At 46.5% G+C, this 24,860-nt stretch overlaps 1 protein-coding gene across 1 annotated transcript in view; it reads right to left on the bottom strand.

Annotated features, from left to right (window-relative positions):
* The window catches only part of Dock5 (dedicator of cytokinesis 5), a 186,693-nt gene that overhangs the window by 97,469 nt on the left and 64,364 nt on the right, over window positions 1–24,860 (bottom strand). The window contains 4 exon segments of the mRNA XM_051160588.1: window positions 6,896–7,039; window positions 12,073–12,268; window positions 14,268–14,323; window positions 20,517–20,557. Coding sequence (XP_051016545.1) covers window positions 6,896–7,039; window positions 12,073–12,268; window positions 14,268–14,323; window positions 20,517–20,557 — 437 coding nt within the window.

The raw sequence follows: 24,860 nt of genomic DNA on the forward strand, positions 1-24,860 counted from the left end.
TTAAAACCCTTAGGCATTTCCAACCAGGTAGAAGAGGGCCCACTGTAAGTCCTGCTGTGGCTTGCCTGGCTCACATTCCCACCTGTATTTTATGCCAGTCTATCCCTCAGAATCTGCTTCCTTCATGCACAGTGGAAGTCGGTCATTCCTTCAAGGCTTCCAGAGCCTGTCACGGCTTCCTCCATGCACAGCCACACTGCTCTTCTCCTTCTAAACCTCTTTTGTGTCTACATGTTCATGTCGGGGTGTGCATGCACATGTGTGTGGAGTCCTGCAGTCAACCCCAGGAATCTCCCTCATTCACCCTTCACCTTAGTTTTTGAAAGAGTCTCTCACTGAGCCTGGATTTAGACAGACTGGCTAGCCAACAAGTCCCAGAGATCTGCTGGTCCCCACCTGCCCAGCTCTGGAATTACTGATGTTTGCCATCATGTCCAGCTGTTACGTGAGTGTTTGGGATCCAAAACCAGGTGGCCTGTTTGCAGAGCAGGCACTTTATCCACCGAGCTTCTCCCCAGACCTATCAGCTGCCTAATTCTGACTGCAGTCTCAACTGAGGAGACTTATCCTGTTAGCCTGCCTTCCTTTGATTAGAATTATAAGCCACACTAGTGCACAGAACCCTGGAAGACTATGGCCTCTCTCCCTGGACAGGAATCATTTCTATTCTGTCCGTGCCTGCAAAAGACACCGAAGGAAGAATTACAAATGAAGAAATAACTAATTTCAGAACTTTGGAATACTAGAAAATATAGCCTTAAAATTTATTTTCAAAAAAATCTCTATTTCCCCAAGCAAATGGACACTAACTATTATTCTGGGCTTTTACTCAGAACTCGGCAAACTGAGCTAAAGCAAAATTACAACCAAATAATCGTTTGTATATCAATAATCTTGAGAGCCAAACACGAGATGTCAGAACCATCACTCTCTCGGTTCTATCCAAATGGATCATTATGTACTGGATCACCACATGCTCTAAAAAATCATCAGCCAATGAGAATGAACCAGAAATAAAGTTCCTGTCCCGGAGAAGCCAGCATTCGAGAGGGGAAGGAAAGTAACAAACGGTCACACACATGCATGCATTTATTGTGTACCTTGCCTATTTTTTCCTGGCAGCATTGGGATTGAACTCAGAACCTAGAAAAGTGCTTAACTTACCCCTGAACTACAGCCCCAATGCTTTTATCATTATGTCTCTATACACGAGAATTATATCAGATTGTGAAAGAAAGTAACTAAATGAAAAAATTAAACAAGCTGGAATAGAGGTGCACAGCTTTAATCCCAAGCACATGGGAGGTGGAGGAAAGAGCATCTCTGTGAGTTCAAGGCCACCCTTGACTACACAACGTGACCTTGTCTCAAAAAAAAAAAAAAAAAAAAAAAAAAAAAAAAAAAGGTACAATATGATGCTAAACACATGGTGGAACGTGTTGGGAAAAGTATGCTGTATTTGAAATGTATCAAATAAAACTGTGTACAGTACCACTTACTCCTTATGAACCATGATGCTAGTGTTTCCTTCTTTGTAGGTAAATGTCACGACACTGTTATAGGACTGAGTAGTTCTGAAGTTAATCGACAACACACCAGATGTGTGTCAATTATTACAAGAGTTCAATAAATGTCTAAGCCATTACAACCTTGGTTCTACCTGAATGGTTGGCTGGTCCATGACAGAGAGAAGAAATGCTACATAAACAATAGAGAACGGGGCGGCCATTACATGGAGAAGGCAAACCACAGAAACAATACAGAGAGAGAAGTGAGAAGAGGTGGAGAAAACACAGGGTGGGTGGAGACGGAGCAAATTCCAGCGGCTGCCACTGCTTCTCTCCTGTTAGGTGTTCTCTAACAAATCCAGGAACAGATTCCCAGACCAAAAAAATATCAACCACAACAGAACCGAAAGCATCCAAGGTATTTCGGAACAAAGCATGGATCTGTAGGGAAGAGGCTTGGGCCTACAGGTGTGACAGTGGGAGGCAAGGATAAGATTAGTAACTCTATCTAGCTAAGAATTCTACTACAAGTTCAAAGTTCATGGGGACACAAAGGGGGAGGAGGCACTCAATTATCTGTGATCCCACGGGGCTTGATTCACACTGCGGGCCTTCACAGTTCAAAAGGCGACTGCTGTTCAAGACCAGGAAGGTATGAACATATTTGTGCAACCTCCGGAGCCACGCAGGCCTCAGGAAAGTACAGGGAGATTATATTTAAGAGATATATATGTGATCTTGTCTTAATCAGCATAGGTAACCCCTGCCTTTTCAGTTCAAGGCTGCATAGCATGTTCTCATTCCATTGTCTTACAAACTGGAGAAAGACAGAGACAGAGAGAGAGACAAAGAGAGAGAGAGAGAGAGAGAGAGAGAGAGAGAGAGAGAGAGAGAGAGAAAGAAGGAAGGAAAAAAATTAAGCCTACAGTTTTGCCTTTCAGAACTGTTAAAAAGAAAAGGGGTATTTACTTTCTTTTCTGTGACTACTGTGGTTGTTAGCATCTTCTAGCTGTAATTAAGGTATTAATTTCCATCCTCTGAGAAGGAAAGGGCTCAGGGTCCTCCGCATGAGGTGGTGCTTTGTTTGGGGGCACATGTTCACAAGTTTCTTGGTTTCAATTATATCAGACATTATCCATAGCAATTTAATTACTGCCTGTCCATATCAGCCTTGTTTTGCCAAGTCCTTCCCCCAAAGAGGGATGAAGACAGGCATTATTCTCTCTCTCCCTGTGTCAAATTCATTCCCAATAGTCAACGCGGGAACAGGCAAAGGATGCAGAGTCCGCCCCCACTTACGTCAAGGAAATGGGCTCTGCTGAGACTGCTCTGAGCTGGACCCTCTGCATCCTACATGCCCCTCCCCTCTCCTGACACCTCATGCATTTCAGGGGTGGGCATGTGGGGGCAGAAAATCCAGTACTCCCAAACTGACTGAGTAGGTCACGCTCTTCTGCATCTCGCCTCTGCCCTGGTTTGGATATGGCTTGTCTTCCCCAAGGGGGGGGGGGCCTGTCCTGGAGGCGTGGTCTGCAGAGCCGTGATGCCTATAGACTTTATGAGTGGCTCAGTAGGAAGTAATTAAACATGGTGTGCGCTGGTGTGCACACACCTGTGTATGCACGCGAGTGTGTGCATTTAAGTTAGCCCCCTGGACTAAGCCAGTTCTTTTCTTAAAATCTTTTTATTCTTTGGTAATTTTATACACGTGTACACCTTAAGCGTATCCTTTCCCCAGTCCCCTTCCGATTTCCGTGATTTTGGCTGCTTTGTAACCCACTGAGTCCAGTTGACCAGCTTGCTAGAATACTCGCCGGCGTTGCCGGCTTGGTCTTGTATAGGTTTTGGCCAGGTACCACAGCGGCAGTGAGCTCATGAGGGCAATGGCCATGTCACATCCAGAAGACGGCCTTTTCACAGCACTTCTCCCCATTCTTCTTAGACTCTCTCTGGCCCTTTTAACAGGAGGATGGTCCCTGAGCCTTGGTGCCAAGAGGAATAGGGGCTGGGGGTGGGGCGATATAGTATAGATGAGAGTGTAGATATTAATCCCTCCTATACTATAGATGTGTCATTTAGGCTGAGCTCTCAGGTTCTTTGACCAGTTATGAGTCTACTAACGGCTGACCACTGCAGAGGGCGGCTCTCTGGCGAAAAAGGCTGTACCTGTAGTCCAGATGTTTTCCTTTTTTCCTTCTTTGTTAGAATTCCTGGAGATTAGAAATTAAGTCACAAAAAAAGACAGCTTTGTCTCCCTTGGTGACAGGAATGCAGATGTCACCCAGGGACTGTTATGGAAAATTGGAGGCTCTTCAGACCATGACATTGATTGATTGGGTGTCAGGACACACACACACACACACACACACACACACACACACACACAAAACCACTACTACCTCCTCCTCCTCCTATTTTATGGGGTTTTATGATTTAGAAGGAAAAGTTCCTAAGAGAACATATGGGGACTTGGCTTCTATTTCTAATTCTATCATCAACTTGCTATGTGACTTTGGGCAAAGATCCCTCCCCAAAGACATCTTCCAGTCTATGACAGCGCTGTTCAACTCAATTAATCCTACCACACAGCTTCCTGATTGGCTGCTTCCGCCTGCCTCACTCCTTTGCCTTGTTCTGCACACACACTTAGTAGGAACTGTACAAATGCCCCCAGAGGACGGAGCTTTGCCATGATCTCAAGCAGTCTCTTGCCATGTAGCTGTTAACTTCTGGGTGCAGACTGACTGATAACTGATGAGGCGGCACCCTACTTCCTCTTCCCACCCCAGAAAAAGGTTTGTCTGCCTGGCAGAGGTTTGATTTTTAAAGAAAAACAGTCTGGCATTTCCAGGCCACATCCTGTTTCTTGGCAAAGCCATATGAAGAGAGAGCGTTTAAGAGGATGAAAACTGGTCTCGGCAGGAGACCAGCTAAACTGTGGTTTGCCGTGCTGCAGCGGTCACCAATGACTGAGGGCTCAGAGGCGAGCCTTCACCTACCCGGATGGTACAACCATGAGTGTGAGGGCAGGAAGACAGGGTGACTCAGTGTGTCCTGTACATCCCCTGACTCCCACCTCTCTTATCCCCATAGCTCCTCAGAACTATAGCAGGTGCAAGGTTTTCTTTGGGAGGCAACTTTTTTTTTTTTGGTTGGTTTGGGGTTTTGGTTTTTCAGGGTGTCTCTGTGTAGCCTTGGCTGTCCTTCCTGGACTGGCTTTGTGGACCAGGCTGGCCTTAAAGAGCCTCTGCCTCTCCTGAGTGTTGGGATTACAGGTGTTCGTCACCAGGCCCGGCTGGAGGCTGGAGACAACTTTTAAATGAAGGGAGATCAATCCTCCTTAGGAATACATGTTAACAATTAAACTCCCTAATTCCACGGTGTGTATTAACCAGCCTTGTCACCAGGCTCTTCCCTTATTTCTCTTCAGGAAGCAGGAATAGATGCCAGCTCCAAAACTTACAGAAAGAACAGAGTGCCTCAAATTAAAACACAAACAAAGCAAATAAAAAGCTCCCCCGCCAAAAAAAAAAAAAAAAAAAAAAAAAAAAAACAAAAACCTTCACTGGACTCCTTTTCCAGTAGGAAGAGGGGAAAGGCCCTGGGCTGCACCCCAGTTAAAAAGATGGTGAGTGGGCTGCTTATGATGCTAATCAAGCCCCTCAGGCTCCCAAATAGTCCTGTATTTTAAAAAACATTTGCCCCCACGATTACCACAATACACACAGGCTTGGTGATTTTCAATTGAGAAACTGTCATCCCTATTACTGGGGATGTTGCTGCACAGATGGCTCAGCATACCTCGCTCTTGCAGAAGATCCTAATTCTGTCCCCCAGCACCCGCGTCATGAGTCCCCCAACCACCAGTGACTACAGCTCTGGGTGGATCCACAGGCTTCCCCGTTCACACACACACATGTGCACACACCTTCAAAAACAAAAAGCAAACCTTTACAAAGAAAACGTGTGTCTAGCCAAAGACGGAGGCACACCCCTTTAATTCCAGCACACAGGAGGCTGAGGCACGAGGATTTGGAGCTGGGCTGTCTCTGCAGTGCAGAACGAACTCAGTATAGCTAATTAGTAAGTGAGGTCGAATATGGATGCAGCCATGTCTAAGTCAATGCGGCATGCCTAAGTCAATGCGGCATGCCTAATCACACAGAGGGGGCGGGGTGGGAGAGGTGCTGGAGAGCGGGCACACGACTTGTATAGAAATGAGAAGAAGGGCTGGAGAGATGATGGCTCACAGGTTAAGAGCACTGGCTGCTCTTCCAACGGTCCTGAGTTCAATTCCCAGCAACCACATGAAGGCTCACAACCATCTACAATGAGATCTGGTGCCCTCTTCTGGCCTGCAGGCGTACATGCAGGCAGAATACTGTATGCATAATAAATAAATACATCTTTAAAAAAAAAAAAGAAGAAGAAGAAAGGAAGGAAGAAATGAGAAGAGGTACAACTAGAAAAGCGGAGGCCAGAGATGCCAGGGCCCTGTCTCACAGTTGGGGAACACATATCTCCTGAGGCAGCAGAGGAGAAGGCCTGTCTCTCTGCTGAGGAACTTGTATCTCCTGAGGCAGCAGAGGAGAATAGACAGAAGTGTAACTCCACTGCTTGGAGAGATTTAAGGAATGACACCGCTGAAAGGGAGCCAGCCATGGCATCATCGGTCCCTCCAGTCCCAAGTTGGAAGCTGAAGTGAAAGCCACAGCTGGGCAGACAGATAGACTTCAGTTTCTCTGGGCAAGTGCTACAGGGTGACGGAGATGCCCTTCCAAACTCAAGATTCTTGAACCTATGGATAAGCTGCTGTCAGAGCTGAACTCTCAGTGAATATTCAACACACACATAATATATAATTTCAATTTTAGGAGAGGAGAGGAGAATCCGGGGTGTCAAGGACTTTGCTTAGGCCGCACGAGCCGCTGCCAGCCTCCCAAATCCATGCTCGTTTCTGTGTTTGTTGTTAGTGTTCAGCGCCTATTTGGCTTGGTGGTTTCCTCTGACTATAAAAGTATATACTCAGTGAGTGAGGAAGTCCTCTAAGAACTGCTTGGTCTGTCCAGCCCTGGTGTCCACTGCCTTGGCGCATCACCAGGTGATCTCACTGATCAAAACAGTTTCCCTCCTTTCCTCCCCAGCCCTGAAAACACCAAGTGATTGGCTCCACACCAGGAGCAGCTCACCAGGCAAGCTCACCAGGAACTGCCATGACTGTGCGCTCTGCATTCTGGACATATCTGTGCCTCCTAGACTTGAACTTCAACCAAGAAGGCCTTGCTATCTACACTAGTGGAAATCGAGCCTGCTCCCAAGTGCTCAAGGCCACCGAGCCCGAGATGATTACAGGAGAGACAGGCAGCGGCCTTGGATAAGTGTGGCACCCAGAAAGCAGCTCCCGTATTCCGGGCTGGGTGAGAGGGAAACGCCAAGTCAAGGTTGCCCAGTGGGAGGGCATCGATTGTGGACACTGACTGCTTTGCTTCCAGCTGGGACAGGTTTCCACCCTGGAGTCCTTGACCGACTATCTGCAACACAGGGAGGATATTACAACCAGTCCCGTTTCGTGCTTTCGACAGCTTTGTGAAGCGAGGGCAACTCAGAGAGGGACTGAGAGCCTGTGCCACTTCTACAAGGGGTCAGAAATCCTCCAGAAGTCTAGGGGGACTCTGAATGACTTGCTTAAGATCTCAGAGCTAGTTGGGACAAGGCATGCAGGAGAACAGAGGGACAGTGGGGGACAGGCAAGCTTTCCCCTCTCTACTCAGTACGTGGGGGGCGTGGGGTCTGTCCCCTCTCCTCAATGTGGACAGTCTTCCTCCCCTATTGTGACATATTTCTGATACTATCGCTCTATACGATTGCTAAAATCGTACAGGGGATAAACACCTTTTTCTGGATAATCCAGTGACCTCGTGGCTGGATTTAACCTGGTTAGTGAGCTGCACTTACCCCGTCTAGAAAACACTGGCTCAACAGTATAAATTTCCAATGAAATTAGTCAAAAAAAGAACAGAACCCAGGAGCACATTTAGCGGTATACAGTTACTACGGCATCCTGGAGGTTTAAAAAGAAAAAGTCACACAGGATGCCTGATATAAAACTTGTGGAAAGAATTCCTGTGATGTAACCTGGGGCAGTGTCCCTGCCTAGCAAGCACGGAGCCCTACGTTCAATCCCTAGAACCACAAACTGAAAAGCTAATCTATGGGAGGACAGAGGTGGGAGTGGGAGTGTATTTATGTAGTAATGTGTTCATGTATGCCGGCAGAGCCCACACTTATGTTTGCAGAGAACAGAGGAACACATGTGCAGAATCCAAAAGCAAAATGCTAAAAACGTACAAGCAGGAGAGATTTGGAAACCAGAGATTAGAGGGTTTTCTACGCCCTTTTCATACGTCCCAGTGAAACACAACAGTTGAGGTATGCTACTTTAACACGAGAAAGAAAATCGGAAATGCTGCCTGAGGTGACCTGTCAATGCCTTGGGAAAGGGGCTTGGGGGCTGTGGTGATTAATAACAAAACTTGTATGTGGACTGCTCCTTGGTGGATAAGCAGGCAGGAGGAGCACAGTCAGCCCTCAGCCCAGACAATGACTGTGCACCTCCCACCGCCAATGCCTTTCACAGCCAATCAGTAGCAGCTATCAGGTGTTGAAAAGTTATATTGTCAGACTTCTGAGACGAAAAAAAAAATGTGCTGTCCTCTGAGGGGATTTTTTTTTAATCAATTAATTCACTAAGCTTTGTACTTAAATTTTAATTCTGCTACTAAACCGGGGGAGAAGGCTCACAAAGAAAATGCTCGGGACCGCTTATCAGATCAGTTCATCTCCCTGTAACTACTGGGGTGGGACACTGACAGCACAAATACACAGGCCCTACTTCCTCATTCTTACCTGTCTGTCTGTCTCTGTCTCTCTCCACCTCTTCCCCTCCCGCTCCCCTCCCACTGCCCCTCCCACTGTGTGTGCAAGACTGCCTGCCGGTATGCCTGTCTGTCTCCCCTACCCTGTGTGGTGTGTGTGGTGGTGTGTGTGTGGTGGTGTGGTGTGTGTGTGTGTGTGTGTGAGAGAGAGAGAGAGACAGAGAGACAGACAACAGACAGAGACACACACACACAGAGACAGAGAAGAGACAGTCAGACAGACAGACAGACAGACAGAGACAGAGAGGGGTGGGGGAGACTGTCTGTCTGTCTGTCTGGGTATGGAAGCCAGGGCCTCATGTGCACAAGGTAAGCCCCGCACCACTGAGCTATTCTCCCAGCCCCATTTCTTAGTTCTCTTCCCTAGGAAACCTGTCTTGATAACTTGTGGATAGAGAGAGGCCATAGTGAAGACAATGAGCAATAAGGTCAACTGTCACAAACAGAAAGGTCTTCTTATTCATACTGTATGTACGCATGACACAAACAACAGTGACAAAAACCCCTTCCAAGTCTAGGATATGTACCCCTGAATCTGGAAAGGTTTTTGTTTTTTTTTCAATTTTTAAAGAACTATTTACATAGACCTAATGAGATTAGAAATGGCTCTTAAGTCTAGATATGAAGTCTGTTATGCTCCATCTCTGCTTTCTACAACCGCCTCAAGAGAATTTAACACAGCCTCCAGGTGACTTTTTATACAGACAGGAAGCTTCACACAAAAGATCAGGGGCACGGGAGACCTTTCCACATGTGTTATCACGCATGTACTCAAAAGGTTTTGTTTTTTTTTTTTTTGTTTTGTTTTGTTTTGTTTTGTTTTTCGAGACAGGGTTTCTCTGTGTAGCCTTGGCCATCCAGACTCATTTTGTAGACCAGGCTGGCCTCGACTCACAGAGGTTTTGGATTTTTAAAAAACATTTTGGGTGCTTGAATTTTAGACCAGGAATGCCTACAGATTGCCTATGACTCAGTTCGGCTTGTGTGCAGGCTGGCTGGCCTCCAGCGGGGCGATGTTAAGAGGTGGTGGGATCCTGAGGAGTGGAGCTTAGCGAGAGGCCACAGGAAGCATCTCCCTCATTAGTTATCATGACAGGGTTCTCATACAAACAAGTGAGGTGCCTCCCCATGCTCTGTCTCTTGTCCTACTGTGTAAGTGCTCCTGTCACATCAGCTCTGTGACACGTCCACCACACAGTACACACTGTCCTCTCACATAAGCTCGGTGGCACGGTCCACCACACGGTACATGCTGTCTCTCACATAAGCTCTGTGGCACGGCTACCACACGGTAGACACTGGAGTTGAGCCTGCAGAAGTATAGCAAAAAGCTACTTTTCTTCATAAGTGGTCCTCCCCGGGGTTTCATTACAACACCAGAACACACACAATGCAGACTCCTCAGCCTGTACTAACCTAAACCCATCTCACCACTCAAAAGCTTCCAGAGAGAACACTACGGAACAAACCCGTGCCCGCGCCATTTCTCAGCCATCAACCCTGCCGCGTCCACACTCAGCAATCAATGAACCAGAACCCAGAGTGCTTTCAAAACAAGGACAAGTTGATCAATGGAGGCCACAGGCAATGACAGCTGTATCCTTTCCCTCCCAGAGCGCATGATTTAGGGCTCAGAGTCAGTGCTCTCTCTCTCTCATCACTAAGTCTGAAGAGGATCAAAAGCCTTCAGTCCGGGCAGAGAGTTCCCAGGGGCCAGACCATCCGCTCGGCAGTTAAGTGTTCCGGCGCACGGGAAGGAAACACTCAGGCTTAGTTTGTTTAGAAGACATGCTATGAAAAACAAAGGACACACATGAGGCTTTGAAGGGTGGAAGGGGGGCGGGGCGCAGAGAACTACCTTGCACTTGCCCAACAAAGGGTTTGGTGATGGCTAAGGCTGTGATTCACCCTGGAAGACGCAGCCAGGTATGGAATGAAATTCTGCCTGAACTCTTAGGGCTGGTGGTAGGAATGAAGTTGGTTACTACGTCAGCACAAGAGATGAACAGGAACCGGGGGGGGGGGGTATTGCTGTATCTTAACAAGACTGGCCACATACAGAAAAGAGAAGGGCTGTTGGGTTCAGCGGTGCAGCCTACAGCCTCATGAACTCAAAGGTTCACACGTCTAATCAGAGAATATACTCTGCTCACTGCTATCACATCCTGGTCACCCACGGAAGTCTGGAAGTCCCCTACCTAAGCCAGACCCACTGGTGCTCACCAACAAGGTCTCCAGCCAGGCGACATTAGAAAAACGGTCTGCGGCTTCCGGTGTTAAGGAAAGAGCTTCCTAGACCGGAGGAAGAGCCTGCCATGCTGGCGATGAGCTTTGTGTGTCTTGCACACTTGCAAAATAGGACTTCTAGTCTGATGATGCTAAATGCTGGGAGCCCCAGGCTCGGGTCCGAGCCTTACAGGGCAGGCATATTTAAAGAAAAGATGCCTCCTGCCTCAGTTTTAGAGCAAAGCTGAGGAGCTAATGTGGCAGTAGCTTTCTTGGTAGAACAGCACATGGTGAGGCACACCATTTGCACACGTATCTTCAGGTCTCTCTCCCTCTTCCTATGAAGCAACTGACATTGTACCATGAGCCTCCATATTAATGTTCTTATGGCCTCCCAGCCACACACCCGGACACACATCTTCTCCTATAAACACTGCAAGTAGGTTAAATTTCCACTCTTTTAAGATTTTTTTCCCCCTAATTCTATTTATGTATTCACTCTGAGCAGGGCCTGCGTGCCACAGTGTATGTGTGGAAGTCAGAGGACAACATATGGAAGTTGGTTCTGCCCCTCCATCATGTGGGCCCAGAGGACCCAACGCAGGTTGCCGGGTGTGGATGCAAGTGCTTTTAATGGTGAGCCACCTCGTAGTCCGAATCACCATCCTCATAATGTCTCATAATGGATTCAACTCTAACGTCAACTTCAGAAGGGAGAGATTACATTTAATCCGCAAACTCTCAGCTGGCTCACTTTTGTTGTTGTTGTTGTTGTTGTTGTTTCTGTGTAGCCATGGCTGTCCTGCTTTGCGGACCAGGCTGCCCTTGAACTCATGAAGATCCGCCTGCCTCTGCCTCTAGAGAGCTGGGATTTAAAGGCTTGAGCCACCACGCCTGGCTAAACTCCCAGCTGTAAATGCATATGCAACTCATGGCTGTCATGCAGAGGACGTTCTGTGCCTGTGTGATTTTCCTTTGAACCGGCATTTTGTATTAGCGTTCTGAAGTCAAACTAGCATCGGATCAGGGACTACTGAGATGAGCCTGCCCTCCGCTTAACACTATACATGGTTCTGAGTCTGCAACATCCACTGGTTGAGAATACCCACCTTGGAAGGCTGAGTACTATGTCTTTATGGAGATGCTACAGCAAGTGCCTCAGGTTCCCGCTGGAATATTAATAGTCATAACTGCATCTTTTTTTTATAGTAATGTGATGAGGATTCATGGTTAGAGGCACCCACGCAAAGGCCTGGGCAAATGTTTGCAGTTATAACTCACTATTGCTTTCACAATCAGTAAGACTGAAAGATCACCCTCACTTCCCTCTGTAGCCATACTATCATTGGCTCAGCTCTGGGGAAATGAGAATCCGCTGGCTTCCATCTCCAGGGACGGCTCACCCCACTCGACGCAGGGGACAGCTCTGCAGCCCAACAGTCAGACTGAGTGAGGGTCCAGAAATGACACCCACCACCAGGGGTACCCCGGGGAAAGCTTACCACGTAGAGCTTGCGCCAGATGACGGCCCATTCTCGTAGTGTGTTCGTGAGCTCCTGAACCAGCGGCAACTCCCCAGGAATCACAGTCTCATGCTGCCTACAGGGAACCAAAGGGACGCACACTTTACTGCACACGGTGGCAGCTGCCTCTTCTGACTGCCACACACTTGGCAATCAAAGGCAGGAACATGGCTACTGTGGTATGAAATAAGCCAATCTGCCTCTGGGGGGGGGGGGCGGGGTAGAGTTTGGAGAACTTGAACATGGGAAACATGGGCAAAAAAGCAAGGAACTGAGAACAGCAATGTCTATAAACTAAATTAAGTTTTTACATGGCACAGGCTAAGACCAGCCTCTACTTCCCCATATTGGTTCTCTCAGAAAATGCCAATGACCAAGCTGGGTTATTAGCTGGTTCCAGCGGGCAGCAGTTTCAGTTTCTAGAGAGATCCACGGCATGTGACCTCACCGGACAGCCCACTGGCAGGAACCCATCCATGCTATCTTCTAGACAGACCTGGGCTTTCTCCTCACCTGCTTCTCCCTCCCAGCACGAAAAGTGAAGACAAGCCAACATTGTCACTCACAATCGGCTTAGCTCTGTTTACTCACATATGCTCCTACAGTCACCATTAGGAGAAAGCCAGTGAGGACGTGCAAACTCATAAGGAAGAGCAGTAGGAGCAACCACTAGGTGAAAATGTGGGCGTAAGATGTGGCTATGTGTGAATTTCGGGCACTATATTAGGTCAAATATGACTCACGAAGCATGTCACATGCTAACAGTGGAAAACTGTAGGTGGGATCCCCAACTTAGGGGAGTCTGAATTTGCAACTTGAAGACGGCTGAGACATATACACTCTCACAGGTCTTGACTTTTCACTTCTGGCACAGTGCTGAACACACTGCACGAGGTGTGCGCTACTCAACCCTCCCAAAGGCCCTGGATTAGATGATTCTGCACAACTGTCAGCTGATATAAATGTTCTGAGTACATTGGAGGTGGCTTGGGCTAAGCTACACCTTATCAGTTAGGTGAACTAAATGCATTTCTTGTTGTTCTTTTTAATTGGCATATATTAATTGTATAAAAGGACAGGCTTTCCTGTGACACTGGCGTGTGTGTGTGTGTGTGTGTGTGTGTGTGTGTTTGTGTTTTAACTCCGATGGGTTTCTAATGATGTAATCATTTCACAAGGCCAGGAACATCTGTATTTGCTGACTTGGAACAGTGAACTGGGCACCCCACCTTTCATCTGGCAGATCCAGTTAAAACAGGGCTCCTAGTTTGTCTTCACACGTGACACTTGGAGGCTGTCCAGGAATGGTCCGCAGGGGAAAGGATTCCTCTAGGAGGTGGAGGAGAATAGTTCCTAATCCTGGTTCTGCTGTGGACCACTTATGACAGCTTGAGCATATCTCTCTACCTCTTGTCTTAAAGTGTGTGTGCTGATCTTGGGAACTTCTCAGTAACGTTCATCAAGCTAAAGAGGTTCCGGGATTCTGTGACAGCCTCCCTGGCACCAGCCACAGATTCCAGTTTTACTTCTTAATTCTCTCTTCCTATTTCGAGAGTCCTGCTTTCCTTAGCCACCACAGAGTCAGTCCTTTGCAGAACAAACGGCAGGAACAAGAAATGAATGCTCAGAACTGAATGGATTTTAACTACATGGCACGTTCCCACACACTGCCTCCCTGGAGTCTCACGTCAAGCCCATCATCACTGTTTGCCTCCAGGAGGCTGTGAAAAACCCCAAGGTGTACTTGCAACTACAGGATGTATTCGATCGTCAGGGCAGACTGATGCCCTGCCTCCTCAGATGCTCAACTCACAGGGACTCACATTCACACGCCCACTGAGCCATTAGTAAGTCCGACAGGACGTGGAAAGGCCTCAGAGCTCATGATAGCTGTCTTTACTATTCTGGGGAAGGGTGTCAAGGAGGAACAAGCACAGAGAGAGAAGGCAGGAGGAGGACTCGTAGGAGGCAAGAGAAAGCAGTGAGAACAGAAAGACTTCAACGGGCAGAGGGCATCTCTCATTACCATCTCTGGTCTTCATCACTTTTAGTGGTCTTTTCTGGACAGAACTTACCCTCCATCTTCAACAGTTGCCTCCTTCAGATGGATGTACGTTTCAGGGAAAATGCCCTACAGAAAGAAAACTCTTGTTACACGCCCACTAAAAACAACCTCAACGCCAAGAGCACAAAGACTTCAAGGAGGGGTCTGAACACCCCGACAAAAGGATAGTCCCAGTTGAGTTCGCAGGGCATCACTTACGATGACCAAATGCATTTCAACAAAGTCAGAAGGGAAATGCGGAGAGAGTAGAAATTAAGGTTTGGGCGCAGGATGCACGGGACGTTTTGAAAATAAGGAGCCAAGATGTCCCGTCAGCTCAGAGATCCACCAACAGCAAGGCGTACACTAGTGGGAAGCTACGCCCTGTACAGCATCAACGTGCCACAGTGCCACCCATTAAAGGGCCACTCATGAGTGAGATGGAGCCATTACCATTCTATTAGCCTCCTACAGGAATTCCCGTCGGCACTTTCACTGAAGACCAACTGCAAATCACTATTAGTTACCTGATCATTTTCGTCACTTCACAGTCTCTGATTGATCACCCTCCTCTGTTTTATAACCCCAAGAGGCATTTCTATATCAGGGAGAAAAAAAGTCCCAAGGGAAGGGCACAAAACCACTGGGCAGGAACTGTAAGGCTGCAGAAGAGGTTTCTCAGTAGGAAAGGAGCCATCCACATGCATTCTACTGAATGACAAAAGTCCGTGCCTCATTGTGCAATATTCTCAAGAGAAAGAAGCACTGAGCCTCGTTTCAGAGGAGTGTCCATGCACAGTAGATGAGCCAGATGGCGTCTTGGCTCAATAACTCCTAGCCTTGCTCATGGAAGGGCTGGCATGATCTCTGTGGACATTACACGCCTGGGGTTGCCTACAGTCCACAGGACTATAGTTCAAAATGTGCATGCACCCTGCAATCCTTAAAGAGGACGAGAAACTAGTGAACTTCTGACAGTGGCTGCTCTTGGGGCCAGTTTCATGTACTGTATTTGTCTATGTAACACTCTCTCTCTCTCTCTTTTTTTTTTTTCTTCCCTTTGTCAATGAAACAGGAAATGGCCAGAACATTAAGGATGAAGCTGATGTCAGCATAGGTGATGACAGAAGCGAAAGGCCTCATCTCTTCAACTAGACGGAGTGATGCATCAGTGAGAAGGTGCTGTCAGGTCTGTCTATTGATGAGACCAACAACATACACACCGACAAGGTGACCTTGAGTTTCTTCAACTGCACAGGATACACAGTGATTGGGGGAGATTGATTAAACAACCATAAAAAAAAAAAAATACAAATTCAATGGAACCCTGAAGACACCAGGGTCACTGTTGATATCAGAAAGAGGAAGAGCTATGATGCTGATGTGGAGAGAGCGACAGTAATTAGTAATTACCTTCATGAACCAGACACTATTTTAAGGAATTTGCATGTATTTGTTTTCATAATGTTCTTTTACCATGACTGAATACACGTCCATCACATTGCCCACTTAAGTTCCTGGCCAATTAGAGAACTGTCATGTGTAATACTTCTGTTTTTATTCTCGGCTTTAATATACTTAATTGAGAGTATCTCAACCTCTTGCTCCTATTGAAATTATCTGGAAACAGTCATATTTCTAATTTAAAAATTTTTTTTCACTGACACATAACACTTGCCTCTATTCACGGGAGTTGCTACCTCGGGGCAAATACAAAGTGTAATAATTGGAGAAGCATAAGCACTGGCTTTAAAAGATTGCAGTTGGAGAGATAGGTCACGTGGTAAAGTGTCTACCATGCAAGCATGTGGCCTGAGTTCAATCCCCAGCCCTCACATAAAGGCGGGCAGGATGGTCACGCTTGTCATTTCAGAGCTAGGGAGGCGGGGACTGACAGAACCCAGCAGCCAGGACAGTGAGAGAACTTGTCTCCAAAAAAAAATATCATGGTGGATGACACCTAAGGAACCACATACGGGAGGCTGACCTCTGGCTTTCACACCTACGCATGCACATTCATGGATACAATGGTAAATTTTATGTTGTCTATTATTTTTAGCACAATAAAAGAGTGAAGAGCTCAGGAGACGAGAGAGAGGGTCAGATAGGAGTGATCAGCTTAAAATAGTAGTTATGGGCCAACAAGATGGCTCAGTGGCGGAAAGATATTTGCTGCCAGGCATAACAACCTGGATTTGAACCCCAGGACCCACGGGATAGAAGGAGAGAATTGACTCCTGCAAGTCGTCCTCTGATCTCCACATACATGCTATGACATATTAGCATGCATGTGCACGGGCACACATCCAGAAACAGAAACAAGTGTACTAAAACACTTTTAAATACACATTATAGTAGAAGTTACAAGTTCAAAATAAGCTATAACATTGCTAAGGCTGGGCATGTCGCTCCAAGACAGCATGTGTTTCAAATGTGGGAGTTTTAACTGAACTTGTGTCAGTCTCTTAAGTAGCTGGGGTGACAAGTGTGCACTGCCAGACCCTGCTGTTCTCGATATTTCATATGATTTGTCCAGGAAAGTTTTTGGTTCACTTTTTAACCTACTAAAAAAAGAAAGGAGCTGGGCATGGTGGCACACACCTTTAATCCCAGCACTGTGGAGGCAGAGGCAGCCGGATCACTGTGAGTTCAAGGCCAGTCTGGTCTACAAATCAAGTCCAAGACAGCCAGAGCTACACAGTGAAACCTTTTCTTGAGGGCGGAAAAAAGGAAAGGAAAGGACTGAGAATTAAGTAACCTGGGTATTCTTCATCTCTTACAAACAAAATTCCCCAATGCTAACACTGCTAACCCAAAGAAAAATGCTGGCAGAACATTTTGCAAATCAAAAAGATAAAACAAAACAAACAAAACCCTGCGGAATTCACAGTCTGGTAGCTGGTCCGTGCTAATCCCTGGGAATCAGCCAGGACAGAGGCACTCAGAAATATAAGCAAAGGATGACTCTGAGCCGGATACCAACTGCGGCAGATAGCCTGCACAGGTGTGCAAGCATAAAGGCGCTGATAGCCAGAGTCCATTTTCTCATTTCACTGCTCTGTGTCTGAAGCATCACTGTGTCATGGTGGCACTTGGCCACTTACAATCATTTAGTCTCTGGTAAGGCCAGAGCGAACCTGGGTCATGTGTCTCTGGTGTGCAGCCTAGCTCTCAGTTCTGCCTTTCTTTTCTCAATGCAACCTACTCACTAGAACAACAACAACAACAAAAAAAAGATTCCGTTTTATTTCAGCTAATGACATCCTCTATGTTATCCTGTCCACATACCCACAATCCTACCAGGATTAACGATCAATTTCTTTTGAGGCTTTAGTCTTCTTCAATTTGTAAAGCCACTAGCTGCCTTTTATCACCACTCTAAATGGCAAGGTTGGCTTACAAATTGACACCAATGATTTCCACGGAAACATTAGCCTTTCAAATGGCTCTTCCCTTAAGACAGGAAAAGGAGGGATCACCGATGGACAACATTTCTATCTGGCTGCATCTCTTAATGAAGGGATGTCACAAACTCAGCAAAATCCAAGACTGGTGCCTTTAATTCCATCTTTAGTTCTTGGATCTCCACACAGAAAGATAATTTAGTTTAAATAACACACATACACACACACACACACACACACACACACACACACCAATACACAATCATTGTGGCAAACTCTGATCATGTTGTTTTTTGTTTTTGTTTTTTGAGGCAGGGTATATCTGTATAGCCTTGGTTGTCCTGGAATTAGCTCTGTAGGCTGCCCAGGCTGGCCTAGAACACACAGAGATCTGCTTGAATCTGTGTCCAAAGTGCTGCATCCAAAGCACTTCGGGGTCTCATGTTTTTCTTTATCAAGGAACAGAGGAGTTCTTAGTGAAATACTTTTCTCCAAAAGGTGAAGTTTTTAAGCTTACGGGTTTTAAACAGCATTTTAATTAAGAACAAAACAAACAAACAGAAACCCAACAATATTACAAACACACACATAGGGCAGAAGACGTTAACTGGACCATTCAGTATCGAGTTGAGACAAGAGGCACCACTAGCTAGGTGGATACAGACATGTTAGGAAAGCATCGAATGCCTTAGAAACCAAGGTCTTTCAGGCTGGAACAAAGTCTTATGTCGGTTAAAGGTCTTGGACCTTGTTTTAACAGGAACTACTGGGTTTGGTTGTTGCTAGCATTGTCACTGTCACTGTAGGAGAGGTGGTGCGATCAAACTCAGGGCATCTTCTATGCCAGGTAGTGTCTGCCATTCAAATAATTTGGAAACAGGCTACCACTATGTATGTATGTATGTATAAAATTTAAAAAGGAAAAGGCATGAGATGGAGGAGGGGGCTGGGATCTGGCTGTAAAGTAATTAAATTTAAAAAGGAAAGGGCTGGAAATTTATGTGACCTGAGTTGGGTTTTTTTGTTGAGTTTTTTGTTTGTTTGTTTGTTTGTTTTGGGGGGAGCAGGGAGATGTTTGAGACAGGGTTTTCTCTGTGTAGCCTTGGCTATCCTGGACTCCCTTTGTAGACCTGGCTGACCTCGAACTCACAGAGATCCCCCTGCTTCTACCTCTGCCTCCCAAGTGCTGGGATAAAAGGTGTGCGCTCCACCACCTGGTTCACCTGGGTACTCTTTATCTGTCACAAATTCAGAGCAAAATGTAGTTAATTTGTTGGGGGAGGGGAGGGGTGTGGGATTATGTTGGAGGTCGGAGGACAACTTTCAGGAGCTGGTTCTCTCATCCCACTGTGAGATCCCAGGATTGAACTCAGGTCTTACTCTTACTCTTTTCTGAGGAAAAAACAAAACAAAACAAAAACATCCACAACAGTAAGTAAAAATTACTCCTAACAGGGCTAAACCCTCACGCAGCAGGAGTGGGCGTGCCAGGCACCAGCTTCCCCGAGGCCTTCCATCTCTTCCTACCATCCTCTCGTCACGCCACACATCTGGCTGCCACACAAATCTCTCCTGGAACACTGGGGACGCTGAAGTCAGCAAGATAAGCAGTGAAAACAACTCAGCTGGAAATGGCATGTGGCACAGGCCTCTGACTGTGGGCAGAAAAGCTCAGGCACCAGGGTACCACAGGAACAAGGCAGACTCACACCAGGGGGATTTGGCACCTGCAGGGACAGCGAAATGTTCCTTTGTTTTGTTAGATTATGAAATCGTCAAAGGGAATGAAGTGTGTGTGCGCATGTGTGTGTATGTGTACACAAGTGTGCCCGACACTAAGACTGAAGGGTCAACAACTTCAGCCACACTTGCCTTCGGTTTCTGTGACTTCCACCTGGTAGACAAGCGTTTGATAGCTCCGTGTTCTCTTGAGATCTGGGGTTTCACTGGCCAACTGGCAAGGGCTTACCTCTGGGCCGTGATGCAGTCAAAGAGCAAAAGCTGTGAGCATCTCTACCCTTGCTGCCCTGATAAACTCAAGTGTTTTTCTCACTCTCTGCTATTGGCACGCGAGCTAACTGTGAAATAATAAAGCTGTGTCAACTTTGTTCTCGCAAAAGCAGAGTGTTGGCGCATTACACTGCCTCAGCGAGCAACATCAAAGGAAAAGCGCTGATGGGGTCTAAAGCAAAGCCAGAAGTGTGTTAACATGACTACTAGACTTTCCTTAGTTTGATGATGAGCTGCCCTGACACTGGGAAAGGAAACGGTCCAGGCCAGTGTTTTCTCCAACTCTGCTCATGATGAGTAATAAGAAACACATTTACAGTCCAGTACTACACACACACACACACACACACACACACAATCAATAAAAAGCATGAACTACATAAATACCCAAGGTAAATGTGTCACAAGCGACTCTGTTTCTCAGTCTTGTTTTCTGTTGCGTGTTGGTTATAATCTGCTACAATGACTCCATGTTACTCTGTGGGCCTCACATTTAATGGGATGAGTCAGGTGACAGGACCCTTCAGCTGTGGCAGTGTACAGACTGGAAGTTAAGGACATAGGGAGAAATGGGTCCCGGCCCTTCCTCCCTGACACAGGTCCTTAGGGCACTGTTACTGTCCTGCTGCCTCAGTCAGCTTCAAGGGTAGACAGCAGGAAGTCTGAGGCCTTCTCTTGAGTCAGCTGCTGCGAAGCATGCGCATGGAACTCACATTCTCCCTCTTGAGCACTGAGGCCAAAGCATTTGTTTTCAGATCAAAGGAAGAGCCATCAAAAAGAAAGCAATCTAGGTAAAGGGATCCCGCAGCACAGCACACAACTAGTGGACAGTCCAAGGAAGTCAGAAACAGAACCATGCGCCATACCTTTTTAGATCTGTTCTGCAGGGCGTATCCTCTGTACCAGCCTGTGGGGGGGGGGGGGGAAGAAACACAAAGCATTTTATGTTTTCTGGGAGGAACCAAAAGACACCCGCAACACACATTCTTATGCCCTATCTGCAAAGCTGGGATGGAAACTGAGCGATCAGCACCAATGAGGGCTTTAGAGCAGCGGTTCTCAACCTGTGGGTTGCGCCCCCTCGGGGACCTTTTCACTGGGGTCCTCTAAGACCCCCGGAAAACACATGAACTTTTTTTCATTATGATTTATAACAGTAGCACACAATTACGGTTATGAAGTGGCAACGGAAATAACTATGGTTGGGGGTCATCACAACATGAGGAACTATATGTATTAAGGGTCTCAGCATCAGGAAGGTTGAGAACCACTGCCTTAGACTGTGACCCATTCTGTTTCTTACACAGTAAAGATCTAGTTTATAGCCATAGTCTCTCCCCCACAGACTTAAAATCTGCACAGAGAAGAGGGCTGAGAGATGACTCAGCAGCCAGGAGCACCTGTTGCTCTTGCGGAGGACCTGGCCTAAGCCTCCCAAGCGCTGAGATGTCAAGAATAACAGCACACACCACACGGAGCTTTGATCCTTTTTGTAAAATTCCATTAAAGTATTTATACACAGACTTTTTCCCATTTATCATGGCGTACACAACTGAAGGTGTCTGCAGACAAGTTCTTTATATTGGAAACGACTGAACAGTCGGGTTTTTCTTAGGGCCATGCCCATCCCCTAAGGCATCAGTGGGCTGCTCAGTCGTCATCTTGCCTCAGGGAACCCTACTGCAAAGAGTCATGTCAGCACAGAGTAAGGAGATGCAAAGGGCAGTAAGACTTGCAGGCAGCTGCCAACAGACCTCTAGAGCTGTTCCATATTTGTTATTTAAGAAATCAGTCAGAAAATAGTCCCATACTCCGTATTTTCACATGTTACAAGTGTAAAATTATGTTGTTTCTTTGGGTACAGACTGAGTAACGCTTTCACAAATTTTCACATGGCAGTGAAACTAAAAAAATATGAAGAATTTGTTGTGTGTCGCAGAGGGGGTGTAGTCTGCACCAAGGCACAAGGTTGTGAAAAGGGTCTGTCAGCAGAAACACTGGTCTCACTTTAGGAAGCTCTTGTGCAGGCAATCAATCGGGTTAAGCTGAGGTACACGGAACATTCCTCCTGTTACCCAAGGGTCTCCGGCCCTCCCTGGTCTTGGTTCTGCTAAAATACAAAAAACAGTTTTGGGTGAAGAGTTGGCTTCGAAGTCACTGCGGATCAAGAGCGGAGCTGGAGGTCACACTATGAAAGAGCAGGTGAGGCAGTTTTCACTTTTCAAAAAAAACTAAGAAGTCACAAGACAGACAGTGTGACCCACTTACCCAGAGGAACGCATCTGCACGCCCGTAAATGGTGTTTTACACAGCCACTCATCACAAAATTATGTTGCCTAAACCTGTCATCTTGGGGGGAGGTGGTGGGGGATGAGAAAGATTTCCATACAGCCCTCTAGCTCACGCCTAGAATCACAGTGTGTGTAACTACTAGGGAAAGCACAAAATGACTATTCTGGTCTACACTCATTTTTCTCTGCAGCAGGCAGGAAAATGACCAGGAAAGGACTTCCAGACAGGAGCAAATCCAGTGAAAAGACTATCAGGCAAGGATTCTGTCCAAAGACAGAAGAGTAGAAAGTGAGAGGCGGAGTCAGGGAGAAGAGACACCATGAGGGTGAGAGAGGAGTGTGGGTCTCCACTCTGGACACCCATTCGACTTGCCAGGGAAACATATAAAAGACTGATGCCTGGTGCCATCTCCCCAAATATTCTCATTTAATCAAGGCCAGACATAGAGCTTCTCAAAGGCTCCCTGGTGACGCGAATGCATCAGCAAAAGTGTCACCCCAGGGTAAAAGTGCCAAGTACTGTGTGGAATCCCAGCTTTAGCCTAAGGAGAACGGTGAGCACAGGAGGGGGGAAGAGTATGTAAACGCCGTCGTGTGCTTGCACTTAAAAAAAAAAAAAAAAAAAAAAGCACACCTGGCTGCTATACAAGAACGGACCACGGATGTGGCAAGTATTAGGAACGGGGGAGACTGGTGGGCGCCCTGAAAACGGGAAACGACAAGACAACTGAGAGTATATTTAGGAGCAGTTTCGGTTGCTTATGGCTTCACTAGCAATGGGCAAGAAGGGAGGAAGGAAGGGTGCTTGGCTCCTGGGCTTATGTAAATGGCACATACTGTTATTCTACGGTATGGGAATGATAGTAAAAATAGGCACCCGACCCTGACCCTTGGGCTTCCCTCCCTCAACAACTGAGTCCTGCTGGCATGGCATGGAACACTGGACATGTGCACTGGGGGGCAGGTGACCAGAGGAGCCAGACTGGCATGGCAGCTCAAGGACCAAGTAGAATCATAAATGATAATTTTCATTTAATAGCTGACCATGTTAATGGAAGGGGAAACCCTTCTGTCAAATACCAGGAGTCTGGAACGAAGGTCAGCCCAGAGAGGATCAAGATAAAAGGGAAAAGAAATGTGACCAGGATACAGCCTCTCACCACTGGATCCACACAGGCATAGCAATCCAAACAACATGAATCAGAAATAAACAAATACAATGAACCTATCTTAGGTTATCAATATTAGTGAAAATCAAGTACACATAGACTTGGCAAGGCATATAGGGGGACTAAGTTGTAATTTTCCATAGCAAGAGATTAGTAAATAAAATGGGACGTGGAATTGCCTATTCTTAGCTGGATAAAATACTAGAAAGATTTCAGAAAGGACTGAAACTCCTCAGAGATGAGGAGGGGTTAGAAGGAACTGCTGTTTGTCATTATGGACTGGCAAAAAATAACCAGGGCCCGAGATGGCGCAGTACTCAGGGTAAGGTGTCTGTCAACAAGTCTGAGGACTGTGGTTCAACCTCTTGAACCCACAGGATGGAAGAGAAGAAGACAGAGACCCCTGCATCTTAGCCTCTTACCTCCACACACATGCCTGTACTCACTCGCAGGCAGGCAAGCAAGCACACATAAAGACAGACAGACACACACACACACACAAACACACAGTTTAAACCATTTAAAGTTCCATGTCTTTGTGACTGGTACAATTTACACTTGAGAAAAACATTGATGAATGCTGGCAAACCAGGCAAAAGCAAAATTACAATAGAGAACACGCGTGTTGTTATGGTGTGGAGCTGACTAGAAAGGGAAATGAGGGAATGTGAGGGGGCTCATGAGATGGTGCGGTGGTCTGAACGGAGTCCACCCCTCATGGCTCATGGGTTTGTAAGTTTCTTTTTGCAGTTGGTGTAACTGTTTGGGAAGGATTAGGAGGTGTGGCCTTGTAGGAGGAGGTGTGTCACTGGGTTTCAAAAGCCCTCACCGGGCCCAGTCAATCTCTCTGTTTCTGTGTATGTCTCTGTGTATCTCTATGTCTGTCTGCCCGTCTGCCCCGCCCCCTCTCTCCCCAAGTTGTGGATAAGAAGTAGCCCTCAGCCACTGCTACAATGCCATTATTGCCTGCTGCCATGCTCCCTACGATGATGGTCATGGATCTCACTGAAACTGTAAGCAAGTTGCCAATTCAATGGCTTTTTTTTTTTTTTTTTTTTTCCCAAATCAGTTTCCTTGGCCATGGTATTTCATCACAGCAGTAGAAATACATATCAATTCTAGTTGTATTTCATGATGATATACACTTCTCAAAACTCATTGAATTACACACTAAATATAGTGACTTTTGCATAATTACATCTTTCATTTAAAAAGATATAATTGGATACCACCATCTACCCTCTAGAATGACTATGGTCAAAGAGACTGGCTGTGCACACATTTAATAAGGGCTAGGAGTTATTGGACCTTGTGCTGGTTGGTTTATGTCAATTTGACACAAATATAGACATGGGAAGAAAGAATCTTATTTAAGAAAACACCTCTGTAAGATCGGCCTGTGGGCAAGCCCATGTGATATTTTCATAAGGGAGGGTCCAGTTCACCTTGGGTGGTGTCATCCCTGGGCAGTGGTCCTGAGCTGTGTAAGAAAACAGGCTGGGCAAGCCATGAGGAGCAAGCCAGTAAATAGTATTCCCCCATGGCCTCTGTAGCAGTCCCTGCCTCCAGGTTCCTGCCTTGATTTTCTTCTATAACAGACTGTGACATGGAAATAGAAGATAAAATAAACCCTTCCCTCCCTGAGTTGCTTTTGGTCATGGAGTTTCATCACAATAAAATAAACCCCAACTATAGCAACTCTCTCACCATGCTGGTAATTTCTATAAAGTTACACATAACCTATGACTTA

This window comes from Acomys russatus, chromosome 18, assembly GCF_903995435.1.
Source record: "Acomys russatus chromosome 18, mAcoRus1.1, whole genome shotgun sequence".
NCBI lineage: Eukaryota > Metazoa > Chordata > Mammalia > Rodentia > Muridae > Acomys > Acomys russatus.